The sequence below is a fragment of the Lagenorhynchus albirostris genome, chromosome 1, assembly GCF_949774975.1.
Source record: "Lagenorhynchus albirostris chromosome 1, mLagAlb1.1, whole genome shotgun sequence".
NCBI classification, from domain to species: domain Eukaryota; kingdom Metazoa; phylum Chordata; class Mammalia; order Artiodactyla; family Delphinidae; genus Lagenorhynchus; species Lagenorhynchus albirostris.
Genome location: NC_083095.1, coordinates 93,520,566 through 93,536,100, shown reverse-complemented (window position 1 = coordinate 93,536,100; position 15,535 = coordinate 93,520,566). Strand labels below are relative to the sequence as shown.

Sequence of the window (15,535 nt, the reverse complement as noted above, 5' to 3'; positions counted from 1 at the left end):
AAATGCTTTTTTATTTTTTTAATTTTTAATTTTTTTTTTATTTTTTGTGGTACACGGGCCTCCCACTGCCGCGGCCTCCCCCGTTGTGAAGCACAGGCTCCGGATGCGCAGGCTCAGCTGCCATGGCTCACAGGCCCAGCCACTCCGTGGCATGTGGGATCTTCCCAGACCGGGGCACGAACCCGCGTCCCCTGCATCGGCAGGCGGACTCTCAGCTGCTGCGCCACCGTGGAAGCCCTGGATAAATGCTTTTTAATTAATTAATTAATTTTTGGCTGCTCCCCATGGCTTATGGTATCTTAGTTCCCTAACAAGGGATTGAACCCAGGCCCTCTGCAGTGAAAGCATGGAGTCCTAACCACTGGACCTCCAGAGAATTCCCAGTTGGAGAAATACTTTTTTAAAAACTTTGGATTTAAAATTTTAAAATCTTTTCTAACCATGTAAAGATGTCATTTATAATTTTGTTCAAGCTAAGAGATAGCATAGAAGGATTATAGGGTTTTTTTTTAATTAATTAATTTAATTTATTTATTTACTTTGGCTGGGTTGGGTCTCTGTTGCTGCGCACGGGCTCTCTCTAGTTGCTGTGAGCGGGGGCTGCTCTTCGTTGTGGTGTGCGGGCTTCTCATTGTGGTGGCTTCTCTTGTTGTGGAGCAGGGGCTCTAGGTGCACGGGCTTCCGTAGTTGCGGCACGTGGGCTCAGTAGTTGTGGCTCATGGGCTCTAGAGCACAGGCTCAATAGTTGTGGCGCATGGGCTTAGTTGCTCTGCAGCATGTGGGATCCTCCCGGACCAGGGATTGAACCTGTGTCCCCTGCATTGGCAGGCGGATTCTCAACCACTGTGCCACCAGGGAAGCCCCTAGAATATAGTTTTTATATGGTGTGGAGACATGTATTACACTTCTATTTTTGGAAAAGTTTCATAACTAAGCCTCAGTAGATTATGTTCAGGATCAAGGAAGAACTCTAAAGAGTTATTATTGGCTTCTCTAAAATATATTTGGAGGAAAAAACCCTATTTTCCTCTGAGTGAGTGCTCAAATTAAAAAGATCAGTGCTGCTTCACTATTGATGCTATGTGTAAAACAGATAACTAATGAGAACCTGCTGTATAGTATAGCACAGGGAGCTCTACTCAGTGCTCTGTGGTGACCTAAATGAGAAGGAAATCCCAAAAGAGAGGGGATATATGTATACGTATAGCTGTTTCACTCTGCTGTACAGTATAAACTAACACAATATTGTAAAGCAATTATACTCCAATAAAAAAAAATAGAGACCAGTGTTGCTTAATTTCAGTCATCTAGACATGGGCTTAAGTTTACAGAGACAAAAAATTTTAACAGTTCTCTAAGTAGGTGGATGATAACATGGTTTGATCTGCTGTTTTCTTTCATGCATTTCATTTTTGTATACTGTGAAATGAAGTTAGTTGAAAAATTCGTATTGGGGTTATAACAATAGACTTTTATTTTATGAAAAGGTTATTAAATGAAAACCTCTCTCTAATGGTATTATGTTTCAAATAATTTTAAGTAAATTTCCAGTAAAAGGATTCAACAAAACACTTCTCATTCAAGAACACATATATTTACTTGAACTGAGTAAGTGTCCACTCTGCAGAAGAAACAGCAGGATTTACTCAGATTAGTAATCTATAGCCTTAGCTCATAAATTGCTTATTCTAGTAATGGACATAAAATATATAAAAAATTAATATAATATGAAACCAAACATTTTGAATATACTTGAATTTTATTTTTTTAAAATTTATTATTTATTTTTAGCTGCGTTGGGTCTTCGTTGCTGCGCGTGGGCTTTTTCTAGTTGCAGCGAGTGGGGGCTACTCTTCGTTGCAGTGTGTGGGCTTCTCATTGCAGTGGCTTCTCTTGTTGCGGAACACAGGCTCTAGGCAAGCGGGCTTCAGTAGTTGTGGCACGTGGGCTCAGTAATTGTGGCACACGGGCTCTAGAGCGCAGGCTCAATAGTTGTGGCGCCCAGGCTTAGTTGCTCCGCGGCATGTGGGATCTTCCTGGACAAGGAATCAAACTCATGTCCCCTGCATTGGCAGGTGGATTCTTAACCACTGTGCCACCTGGGAAGTCCCTACTTGAATTTTATTTGGTAAATGATACAAATTCTTTAATTTTCTGTGTTTTGATTGTAATGAAATTATTCCTGACTCAAAAAAACTATATATCTGCCAAGTAGTTTGCAGTTACTTTGCGATTTATATGCCTTATGTCTTAGCTTATAAAATATAAAGGCATAATATTATGAATTGATCTTTAAATAGATTACTGTTTTCCACATTGGATCAGAGGAACATCAAGATATAGATGTAGCAATACTTACTGCACTGCTTAAAGGTAAGACTTAAAATTTGTTAGGTCTTTCATTTATGGTGTTTTTATGTAAGTTAGGATTTTTTAATTTGACTAAATGTTTGAGAACTGAATTTTTCAATAGTTTTTCTTTGAAAAAGACACAGTGTTCACTTTCTTTGACAAATTTGCTTTTGTTTTTAATCTTATAACTTTTTAAAAAGTTCATACCAGGATTTATGCCGTTAGACCTATTTAATTATCCTGTGTCAAACATGTCACATTTTTAATTGGCTGAAAAATAAGTGTTTAAAAGTAATAGAGTATTAGTTAATAGAAATTAAGGATAGCATTCTTTTTTTCTCACTGTTGTGGCCTCTCCCGTTGTGGAGCACAGGCTCCGGACGCGTAGGCTCAGTGGCCATGGCTCACGTGCCCAGCTGCTCCGCGGCATGTGGGATCTTCCCGGACCGGGGCACGAACCCGTGTCCCCTGCATCGGCAGGCGGACTCTCAACCACTGCGCCACCAGGGAAGCCCTAGGATAGCATTCTTAAATGTGCTATTTTCATTAGGGAGGAAAATTTGGAAAGAAAACTAATGGTATCTTCTAGGACTAAGGGGTTAATGCACACGCAGTTGAATTGTTTTCCTCTTATTATCTTTCCAAAGACATCTAACTGATAAGACAAACAATATTGTAGTGAAAAATCTTTTCAAAAATTAGAAATTAAAATGTTGTTCTGTCCGAGTACCTGAAAGTCCAATATGCAGTGAGGTGGCAGAAGCAGAGCAAGAGGGCACTATCTTATCATTCACAAGAATTTCCCAAATATCAGACTACAATGAATTGCCAATAGATCAGACATTTGAAAAATACTATAATAAAATATAACATATTTACATCATCTGAGAATAAGAGATCATAAGTAATAGGAAGCCTAGAAACCATAAAGGGCAAGATCAATAAATGCGATTGCATAAAAATAAAAAATAAAAAGAGAGCACCTAATATTTGCTGTGTACTAGCTACTGTGCTTTAGTGGTTTATGTTGTTTACCCTTGTGACAGCCCTAAGAGGAAGATTTCCTATTATTTTCCTCATTTTATAGATGAGAAAACTGAGAACAGGAATGTGGAAGGATCACAAAAAGGTGTTGTAAATTAGTAATAAAAAGATGAATACCTCATGGAAAAATGAGTCAAAATTTAAGTGAAAGATTTTAGCAGAATACAAATACTTGGGGGAAATGTGGAAATGATGGAAAGATGTTATAATTTAAAAAAAAACATAAATTAAAAAAAAAAGCTTTTTATCCTCTTACTGGGTATTTGTATACTCCTGATGGATGGTATAACCTTTCTGTAATATATTTTGGCAGTGTATCCAAAGCTTTAAATTATATACCCTTCTACACAGCAATTTGGCTTCTACGGATTCATCCTGTTAAATATGTGCACAAAGATACACTCACCAGAAAATTCAAAATAACGTGAAATGTCCACTAGTTAGAATATTTGTTGAATAAATTTTAGTTCACCTTTAAAAGGTATTTATATATATATAAGGTACATCTGTATGTACTGTTATTGAAAACTAAATATGATACATAAAGCAGGCTGAGTATTTTGTATAGTATGACCTGCTTTTGCATAAACAATTAAAAGTATATGTATGAACTTATATATGCACAGAAAACACCTGTAAGGATATTTTTCATAATATTAACAGTCAATACTATCGCTGTGATAGAAACAGATCATCTTTCTTTTCTATTCATTCTTGTGCATTCTGAATTGTTTGCGATGGATGAGGCTGTGTCTTTTCTATAGTTGGAAAATAAAAGTCCTCAACCCTGGGGTAACCTTATCTTTCTGAGGCAGGCTACCTCTGAATAGTGACTGACACCAGCTGTGTAATTAAAGGGGGAGGAGGGGAATTCATAAGTGTTCATATTTTATGGAGATAAATTAATTGAACTTGTCGACTGTTTTCTTTATTTGATTAGGCACTAATGCATCTGCATTTGACCAGCTCATCCTTACATTGGCATGGGATAGAGTTGACATTGCCAAAAATCATGTATTTGTTTATGGACAGCAGTGGCTGGTATGTAAATAATCTGTATAAACAGTATAATTTAATTAAGCTAAGTTAATATCAAAGTATTTGCTGCAACTGTTACCTAACTTGACATTTACCTGTCAGTCAAAAGTGCAAACTTATTGTAGCCAAACATTTCTGCAACATTCAGATCCATTTAGGATTTAATAAGTTCTATTTGCCTCTTGATAAAAACTGTGTTTTTTATAGGGTATAGATCTTTAAAAATCCTGTAACTGAAAAAAGTTTTAGAAATAGTGCTCTTTGCATCTGTGTTTGTCAGGAATGTTGGCCTGTAATTTTCTTTTCTTCTGGGGTCCTTGTCTGGTTTTGGTATCAGAGTAATGCTGGACTTATAAAATGAGTTTGGAAGAGTTTGAAAAGGATTGGTATTAGTTCTTTGAATGTTTGGTTAAATTCACCAGTGAAGCTGTCTGGTCCTTACTAGTAATCAGACTGTTCAGAATTTCTGTTTCATCATGATTTGGTCTTGATAGGTTGTATGTTTCTAGGAATTTATCTGTTTCTTCTAGGCTGTCCAGTTTGTTGGCATGTAATTATTCATATTAACCTCTTAATGATCCTTTGTATTTCTGTGGTATCAGTTGTAACATCTGTTTCATTTTTGATTTTATCTATTTGAGTCCTCTCTTTTTTTCTTCCTGAGTCTAGCTAAGGGTTTGTCAATTTTATCTTTTCAGAGAACTAGTTCTAGTTTCATTCTAGTTGTCTTTTCAATCTGTTTCATTTATATCTGTTCTAATTTTCGTTACTTTCTTCCTTCTACTAACTTTGAGTATCGTTTGTTCTTCTTTTTGTGGTTTCTTGAGGTGTAAAGTTAGGTTATTTGAGACTTTTCTTGTTTTTTGAGGTAGGCATTTATCGCTGTGATCTTCCCTGTTGGAACTGCTTTTGCTGCATCCCACAAATTTTGGTATGTTATATTTCCATTTTTGTTTCTCTCTAGGTACTTTTTATTTATTTATTTATTTGGCTGCGTTGGGTCTTTGTTGCTGTGCGTGGGCTTTCCTCTGGTTGCGGCGAGCGGGGTCTACTCTTCGTTGCAGTGTGCGGGCTTCTCATTGCAGTGGCTTCTCTTGTTTCAGAGCACGGGCTCTAGGCACATAGGCTTCAGTAGTTGTGGCACTCAAGCTCTAGAGTGCAGGCTCAGTAGTTGTGGTGCACGGGCTTAGTTGCTCTGTGGCATGTGGGATCTTCCTGGGCCAGGGCTCGAACACGTGTCCCCTGCATTGGCAGGCAGATTCTTAACCACTGCGCCACCAGGGAAGCCCTCTCAAGGTACTTCTTAATTTCTCTTTTGATTTCTTCTTTGACCCATTGGTTGTTGAGTAGTATGTTGTTTGATCTTCATGTATTTATGAATTTTCCAGTTTTCTTTGTGTAATTTCTAGTTTCATACCATTGTGGTCAGAAAAGATGCTTGATATGATTTCAGTCTTCTTAAATTTATTAGGACTTGTTTTATGGTCTAACATGGTCTATCTTGCAGAATTTTCTGTGTGCACTTGAGAAGAATGTGTATTCTCTTGCTTTTGGATGGAACGTTCTGTATATCTGTTAAGTCCATTGGTCTAATGTGTCATTTAAGGCTGATGTTTTCTTACTGATTTTCTGTCTGGATGATCTCTCCACTGATGTAAGTGGGTATTAAAGTCCTCTATTATTTTGTATTGCTGTCTGTTTCTCCCTTTAAGACTGTTAATATTTATTTTATGTATTTATATGATCCTATGATGGGTACATAAATATTTACATATATTGTATCTTCTTGTTGAATTGACCCCTTTATCATTATGTGCCATCCATCTTTGTTTCTTATTACAGTCTTTTTTTTAAAGTTTATTTTGTCTGATACAAGTAAGCTTCCTTTTGGTTTCCATTTGCATGGAATATCCTTTTCCATTTCTTCACTTTCAGTCTATATGTGTGTCTTTACATCTAAAGTGAGTGTCTTATAGGCAGCGTATAGATAGGTCTTGTGTTTTTATCCATTCAGCTACTCTGTGTGTTTGAATTGTTGAACTTAGTCCATTTGCATTTAAAATAATTATTATAAGTATGTACTCACTGATATTTTGTTAATTGTTTTCTGACTGTTTTTGTAGTTCCATTCTGTTCCTTTTTTCTCTCTCTCTTGCTCTCTTCTTTTATGATTTGATGACTTTAGTGATATGCTTATATTTTTTTCTCTTTGTCTTTTGTGTATTTGTCTTTTGTGTATAGGTTTTTGCTTTGTGTTTACTATGAGGGTTACATATAATAACTTATATCTGTAATGTCTATTTTATGTTGATAACCATTTGTTTGATCCCATTCTAAATCTCAGCATTTTTATTTTCCTCTTTTCTGTTTTTCATGTCACAGTTTACATCTTTTTACCTCGAGTATCCCTTAACTAATTATTGTAATCATGGCTATTTTTACTACTTTTGTCTTTCAACCTTTATTCTAACTTCATAAGTGATTAATCTACTATTTTTACTATATATTTACCTTTTCAGTGAGATTTCTTTCATGTGTTTTCTTGTTACTAATTACCACCCTTTCTTTTCAGCTTACAAGAAGCTCCTTTAACATTTCTTGAAAGGCTGGTTTAGTGGTAATCAACCTCTTTAGCTTTTGCTAGTTTGGAAAAGTCTTTCTCTCTTTCAATTCAGAATAAGGATTTTTGCCAGGTAGAGTATTCTTGGTTGGAAGTTTTTTCTTTCTGTACTTTGAATATATCATGCCACTCCCTTCTGGCCTGCAAAGTTTCTGCTGAAAAATATGCTGATAGTCTTATGGAGGTTCCCTTGTGTGTAACAAGTTGTTTTTCTCTTGCTGCTTTTAATATTCTTTCCGTGTCTTTAACTTTTGGCATTTCAATTATGTGTCTTGGTGTGAGTCTCTATAGGTTCATTTGAAACTCTCTGAGCTTCCTGTATCTGGATGTCTGTTTTCTTCCCCAGGTAGGGAAGTTTCAGCCATTATTTCTTCAAATACAATTTCTGCCCCTTTGTCTCTCTCTTCTTCTGGGAACCCTAAAATGTATCAGTCCATTTGATGTTGTCCCATAAGTCCCTTAAGCTAACTTAACTTCTTTAAAAGTTCTTTTTGCTACTCTGGGTGAATTACACTACCTTGTCTCCAAGTTGACAGATCCTTTCTTCTGCTTCATCTAGTCTGCTCTTGAACCCTGTTAGTGTATTTTTCAGTTCAGTTTTTTATTCTTCAGCTCTGTGACTTCTATTTGGTACTTTCTTAGATTTTCCATCTCTTTGTTGAAGTTCTCACTGTGTTCATTCTTTTCCACAATTTGGTGAGCATCATTATAATAATTACTTTGAACTCTTTATCAGGTAAATTACTTATCTCCATTTCATTGAGGTTTTTCCCTGAGGTTTTATCTTGTTCTTTCATTTGGAACATATTTCTCAGTTTCTCCATTTTACTTGACTGTGTTTTGGTTTCTGTACAGTAGATGAAATAACCACCTCTTCCAGTCTTGAAGAAGTAGCCTTGTGTAGGGGATGAGCCTTGTCAATCAACCTTGACTCAGCTTTTTGTTCTCTCTCAAACCTTTCTGCTTGTTCAAGCAACGTATTGTATTTTTACTAGCTCCCAGTAGTGGAGAATGTGCAGTTACCTATCAGGGTCCCTAAGGGGAGTATTTCAGCATCCAGATTCAGACTGACTGGAATCCATACCCTCAGACAACATCTTTTGAAAATCTTCAGAATATTTAGGAAACTGAATTCAACAATACTTTCAAAGGACCATATACCATAATCAAGTAGGATTATTCCGGGGATCTGCAAATCAGTCAACGTGATATATCACATTAAGAAAAACGATGATAAAAATCGTATAATCAACTCAGTGGATACAGAAAAAACATTTCACATGATTCTATATCCATTTATGATAAAGACTCTCAACAAAGCAGGTATAGAGGGAAGGCACCTCAACATAATAAAGGCCTACAGCTAACATCATATTCAATGGTGAAGAGTTGAAAGCTTTTCCTCTAAGAACAGGAACAAGACAAGGATGCCCGCTCTTGCTACTTTTATTCAGCATAGTATTGGAAGCCCTAGCCACAGCAGTTAGGAAGGAAAAAGTAATAAAAGGCATCTAAATTGGAAAGGAAGAAATAAAACTGTCACTCTTTGCTGATGACATGATACTATGTGTAGAAAACCCTAAAGACTTCACCAAAAAACTGTTAGAACTAATAAATGAGTTCAGCAAAGTTGTAGGATACAAAATAAATATGCATGAATTTGTTGTGTTTCTATACACTAATAACAAAATATCTGAAAGAGAAATTAAGAAAACAATCCCACTTGCAATTGCATCAAAAAGAATAAATTACCTAGGAATAAATTCAACCAAGGAGGTGAAAGATCTGTGAACTAAAAACTATAATATGTTGATGAAAGAAATTGAAGAAGATACAGAGAAATGGAAAGATATTTTGTGCTCATTGATTGGGAGAATTAGTATTGCTAAAATGTCTATACTACCCAAAGCAATCTACAGATTCCGTGCAATCTCTATCGAAATTCCAATGGCATTTTTCACAGAAATAAAACAAGCAATTCTAAAATTTGTATGGAACCACAAAAGATCCTGAATAGCAAAAACAATCTTGAGAAAGAAGAACAAAACTGGAGGCATTATGCTTCTTGATGTCAGACTGTGTCACAAAGCTATGGTAATTTAAACAGTATGGTATTGGCATAAAAATAGGTATATAGGTCAGTGGAACAGAACAGAGAGCCCAGAAATAAACTCATGCACATATGGTCAATTAATTTACGACAGAGTAGTCAAGAATATACAATGGGAGAAGGACAGTGTTTTCAATTATTGATGTTGGGCAAATTGGACAGCCACATGCAGAAGACTGAAACTTGACCACTGTCTTATACCACACACAAAAATTAATTCAAAATGGATTAAAGACTTGAACATAAGACCTGAAACCATAAAACTTTTAAAAGAAAACATAGGTGGTAAGATCCTTGACATAGGTTTTGGTGATGATTTTTTTAATTAACCAGACTAATACAGGAATGTTATTGTTGGTAACTTAAAACCCATGGGGAACAGAAGAACACCCCTTACAAGTACAGGATAAGAAAAGAAAGGAGAGAAGACCAACTGAGCAATAGAGTAAATGTTGTTAATGTTAGAATAAGTTAATAACAAATCAGATTTGTATGTGATACGAGAAAGTAGGAGATAATCTTAACTAAAATAGGAATAACATGCCATGATCAATTATAGGCTGTTAATATATGAGAAATTGAATAAGTATTACATTCTTATAAGTTAGTTGTGCCTTGTTTTTAAGTGCAATGCCAAAATATTTTCCTTGTTATGAAATAGAACTGAGTGGTGAAAAAAAAATGACAGAAAACATATCTGCTGTCTGATCATCATCCATCATGCATAAGGCGTGCATTTAGTCTGTATGCTAAAAAGATTTTGGAGACCCTATCCTTTGCAAAGTAATGGAAATCGGGTAGATTGGGTAAAGAAATGGTAATAGAAACTGCTGTAGAGAAGTTGTATAGTTGTATGGTAAACTTTTGAAGACAATAAAGATTTAAAAACAAGAGGTGAAAAAACTCAATGATTTTTTAAAGATTTATTTAGTTTATTTATTTAGTTTTGGCTGCGTTGGGTGTTTGTTGCTGCACGCGGGCTTTCTCTAGTTGCGGGGAGTGGGGGCTACTCTTCGTTTGCCGTGTGCAGGCTTCTTATTGCGGTGGCTTCTCTTGTTGCAGAGCACGGGCTCTAGGCACGCGGGCTCAGTAGCTGTGGGTCATGGGCTCTAGAGTGCAGGCTCAGTAGTTGTGGCGCACAGGCTTAGTTGCTCCACGGCATGTGGGATCTTCCCAGACCAGGGCTCGAACCCGTGTCCCCTGCATTGGCAGGCAGATTCTTAACCACTGCGCCACCAGGGAAGCCCAAACCCAGTGATTCTGGTATTGATTTTCACAAAGTTTTTTATCCTATGATACCAAAATATTTAAAATTTTACAGAAGCAATGAGGTATTATTAAAATATTAATATATCAGTAATACTAAACATACTAATATTATTACATTAATAAGATGACTTTTATAATGCTTCTCAGTGAAATTTCTGTATTTGTGTCTTTACTGATTTTAGAGTGTTTGATTCAGTGTCTGTTGAAGTCTGTAAAAGTGTCTCTAAAAACTTACAAGGGAGCGCTACAAATGCTGACTGATACGCGTGTTATATTAAACTGCAGTGCCGCATGTTGTATTGCTGTTAAGAGATATGATTTTTCTCTGACGGTGAATGGTTTCTGTTAAAGTTCTAAAAAAAACTAAGTACAATCTTTTCTGACTTACATAGTAGTTGTATTTTTGGAAAGTTTGTGACAGAATACTTTGTGTTTATATGTAAAGCAGAATTACTGGATTTTCATTTGTGAGAATCTAACAGGATAATAGAAAGTTGTATGAGATACAAGGCAATTCCTTTTTGAGTGACATTGTCTGGCATATTGCATGATTTCTGGTATCTTTTGACCGTGTCCATTAAATGTAGTAGTGGCCCCCAATTATTGAAATGATCCCTCTAAAAAACCTTTCTTAAACACTGAGAACCATTGCTCTAAGGTATTTTGCCCAAAATTTACTTGATGGTGGATTCTTTCTTGTTTTCACCCCCACGTAACCCTTGCTGTCCTACAGAATGTTTTTTAGGGAATGCTACCCTAGTGAGGTCTTTTTATCTATTCCCTATATACCTTAAGTCCTAGCCTTTTATTACTTTGCATCTTTTTTATTTTGTTTTAAAACTGTTTAGGAACAAATATGTATAAATCCTAAGGACTTGCATGTAGAACTGTTTGTATAATTTTATTAATTTTGATACTGTTTTAGGTTGGATCCTTGGAACAAGCTATGCTTGATGCTCTTGTAATGGATAGAGTTGCATTTGTAAAACTTCTTATTGAAAATGGAGTAAGCATGCATAAATTCCTTACCATTCCTAGACTGGAAGAACTTTACAACACTGTAAGTGTGTGTTAAAATTCTTTGTGGACTAAGCTTTATCATCTTTGGAAAGTGTCATTTTACCTGAGTATATTCATTCCTATTGGTAAAACCTTTAATATTTTGCTGGATTACATGGAAAAATTACAGCCAGTCTTAGTATAGATTGTTTATATGACAGTCTGAAACCCTTTCCCTGTTTCTGGAGACCTTCTCTGTCACCATAGCCACATAGGAAAGAGATGTCGTTAGTGTTAACCCTTTCCTTCACCTCAACCCTTTTTAAAACTATAAGATCAAGTTCTTAATTATAGAGTCATTATATTTCTTCTTTTTCTTGGTGGTCATTTGTTACACCAAATTTCTTTTGATTCCTTTGACCAATGGAGAAATTACACATTGCTTTTTCTTTTCTCCTTTTTGTTGTTTACATTCATGATTTTGACCTTGTGGTGTCGTACTTTCAGCTTACGTACTGTTTTTCAATTTTTCTTTTAAAGAGCTCCTGAAAACTAATTATTCCTTTTACAAAGCCTTTCTCATTTTGTTTCAAATTTCATATCACTAACATTGGAGAGGGTAAATACTACTCTTCTTAATGGTTTTTCATTACTAATAGAAGTATACCTTGAGGAGTACTAGGACCAAATCCTAGCTTTCTAACTTTGACTTCTCTGCAAAGCTGTTTACTTTTATTTATCAGTTTCTACCTATTTATCTCTTTCTTTTCATTCCTAATGTCTTTGTACTACTCAATCATTTCCAGCCTATACTACTTCAGTAATCTCATTTCCTTGTCTATTTTCAAATCTTTAACCTAAATATTCTTATAGTGACATATTTTATCATATCTTTCCCCAGTTTAAAAACTTTTGATGGCTCCCCAGTATGTATAGAATAATACTCAAACCCTTCGCTTGATTTTCAGAGCTCTTCAGCTTTTGAAATCGTGCCTCAGCTATCTCTCTCACTTGGCCTTTTAATTCCTAACTCCCACCTCCGCATAGTGGATATTTCAACTATGTCATCTACGTACTATTTCCCCAAAATATAAACTTTTTAAAAAAGCATTAATTGTTTACACAGTGCTGGTATGTGTTTTTCTTCCAGCTACTACTACCCACTTACTGGATTTTATTCTTTGTTTGGAACCTAGTTAAAATGCCGAGGCAGTACTACATTGAAGCCCAGTGGTGCAGTTTGTTAAGTACAGTTATGTCTTCTACTGTGGATTGTAAATTTCCTTTGAGTAGGGATTTGTTGGCGTTCTACTGTCTCTAGCAAATAGATGTAAAAATTATTCATTGTGCCGAAGTAAGGTTTATCCCTGAAATGTAAAGCAAATATAAAACACTAAAAATAAAAATTGATCCCATTAGCAAGGAAAGTAATTTTTTTAACTGTATAACTCAAAGTTATTAAGATAATAGTTAACATTCAGCATCAATTATTGATAAAATTTTTTAAATTTAAGGGATTATATATAACATGATAAAGCAGTGGTTCTCAAACTTTTTGTTATCAAGATCCTATTACATAAAATTATTGAGGACATCAAAGAGCTGTTCTAGAGAGGTTTTGCTTATGTGTGTTGATATGTACCATATTGGAATGTAACACCAAGAAATTTTAAAAATATTTATTAATTTGTACTTCAATACAAATAATAAATCCATTACATGTTAATGTATATAACATTTCCCAAGAAAACAAAAAAGAATTGAGGAGAGTAGAATACTTTTATGGCTTACAAATCTCTTTAATGTCTGGTTTCATAGAAGGCAGCTGGATTCTCATGTTTGCTTTTGAATTTAATATCACACATCATGAAGCCTCTGGAAAACTCCACTGAACACTGAGAGAATGAGAATGAATAAATGCAGATAACATTTTAACATGATTCTGAAAACACTTTTGATCTTGTGGGCCTCCTAAAAGGGTCTTGGGGGCCTTCAGGAGTCCCCAGATTGTACTTTTGAGAACTGCTGTGTTAAAGTATACTTATTTTTTACTAAGAAGTTATATTTAATGAATAAACATTAATGAATTAAGATAAAATAGAATTACAAAAATTGCGTTTCTCTCTGATTATATATTATTAGAGAAAATACAATGACGCTTCCTAATACTTAAAAACTATGAAATAATTCACATTCACTTAGAAGACACATTTATTTTTAAAAAATTAACTTACAGGCCTTCTGTCTTTATTTTTTATAATCCTTTGCATTTCAGAAATGTTTGAGCTGTAAATATTTTGTAAGGCTAAGTGCACTAAAATATTACCAATTTTTTGTAAATATTTCTACTAAGTTTCTTTATGTTAAAAATAAATGACATTTTAAATAAAAAAATTAACTTACAGGGGAGAATGAGCTGAGGGAACTCAGCTCTTAAGTCTATAGACTAAATACTGTAAAAAGAATGCAGTATCAGTTATAGCCATCTTTAGATATTATATAGAATTTGAAAGCCAGTAAAATCAAAGAAAATAATATTGTTTTCAAAGGAATAATAAGTTTACCCACTTAGATTTGAAAATGTATTACCAAGTATATGTAATCAAAATGGAGAAGTACATTGAATTGATTACTACAATGACCTCATAAAAATTAACAGTAACACAGTGGTGGGAGAAAAATCTCATTTGGTATTTCTTTTAAACAATAGATTTAAAGTATTGACAATAATTCTCTTGATTTGTGCTACATAGAATCAATTGCAGTAAATTTCATATAGGTCAGAGCACTGTCCAAAAAGTTTAGAAGAATATCTTTTTGGCCCATTTATCTCAGTTTTGATGGGGGAACATATACTCCTGGGTATTTTTTCAAAATACAGGATACCATCAAAATAAGATTAATGTAAAAATGAAACTTGTCATTAGTCTACTGTAATATTATATTTAAATAGAATTAAGATAATAGGGAAAAGATGGCCTATATAAATGTTAAAAGTTTGTTACCCAAAATATTTAATGTATTGCTACAGCTTGATGATTAGTGGCAGAAACAGAGGTACAGACATTTTAACAAGAGGAAAGAGAATGTATGCCTCCATTATCAATGAAATATAAATTAAATTTAACATATAATTGTGAAGCTTGCAATGTTTGCATGACTTTTAGAAAAGAAAAGCTTTTGTGTTTTGCATAAGTAAAAATGTAAGAGCATAAGAAATTATATATCTTGTTAAAGGTAAATATGACAACATGAAATAGTTACATCTTTTTCTTTGTTCCATTTTATGAACAGAACTTGTATAACTCAAAAACAATATAATTTGTGTAAGAACAAAAGTCCTGTAACAAAAAGGAAGTTGTTAAAGTTATTTTAGAAGAAAAATAATAGTTTGCTCTAATTATTTTCTCCTTAAAGAAACAAGGCCCAACTAATCCAATGCTATTTCATCTTGTTCGAGATGTCAAACAGGTAAAAGATTATTTTTGTTTTCGAAAAATGTTATTTTAAAAAAGTCATTTATACTTCATCTGTTTCTAGAAAGCATTTCAGTGCATCTTAAAATTAGCAATAAAGTGACTTTTTTTAGATCGAGATTAAAATAAGGGATAAATTTGTAGTAATACAGGAGTAAAGAGCATAATGTATCAGAAATCAAGAGAAAGGAAAGTTTATGAAATTAAAATCTGAGCTTCTAGTCATCCAGGATACAGTATGATGAATTTCTTAATGCTCATTTGTTCATAAAGGAAGGTCTTCTTTGTCTGTGTTAAGAAGAAATTTGTTCCCTGGGCATGTAAAGGACATTGAGAGAAACACAGATTGGTGATCTTCAATGGCAGATTTTGCCAATAAAAAGACTGTAAATGTTCTTTCTTTCTTTCTGTGTATGTCTTTCTCCCGCCCCCCGCCACCATCTCTGTCTCTCTCCCTCTTCCCCCTTCTTTTATATTCAGTATTGGTAGTGATTTCATATATAAGGCTCTCATATGGTCTGAAGCCATTCTGTGGTGACTAAATTTGATACACTGATATTCCTCTTCTTTTCTACTGAATTCTCTGTGAATTAATAGTTTTAAACGCTTATTTAAAAATTATAACAA

General features: G+C 34.5%; 1 protein-coding gene across 1 annotated transcript in view; it reads left to right on the top strand.

Annotated features, from left to right (window-relative positions):
* Positions 1-15,535, top strand: part of TRPM7 (transient receptor potential cation channel subfamily M member 7) — a 120,645-nt gene that overhangs the window by 48,275 nt on the left and 56,835 nt on the right. The window contains exons 10-13 of the mRNA XM_060149785.1: positions 2,301-2,373; positions 4,337-4,437; positions 11,359-11,493; positions 14,850-14,903. Of these exons, the coding sequence (XP_060005768.1) occupies positions 2,301-2,373; positions 4,337-4,437; positions 11,359-11,493; positions 14,850-14,903 (363 nt within the window). The remainder of the gene's footprint in view (positions 1-2,300; positions 2,374-4,336; positions 4,438-11,358; positions 11,494-14,849; positions 14,904-15,535) is intronic.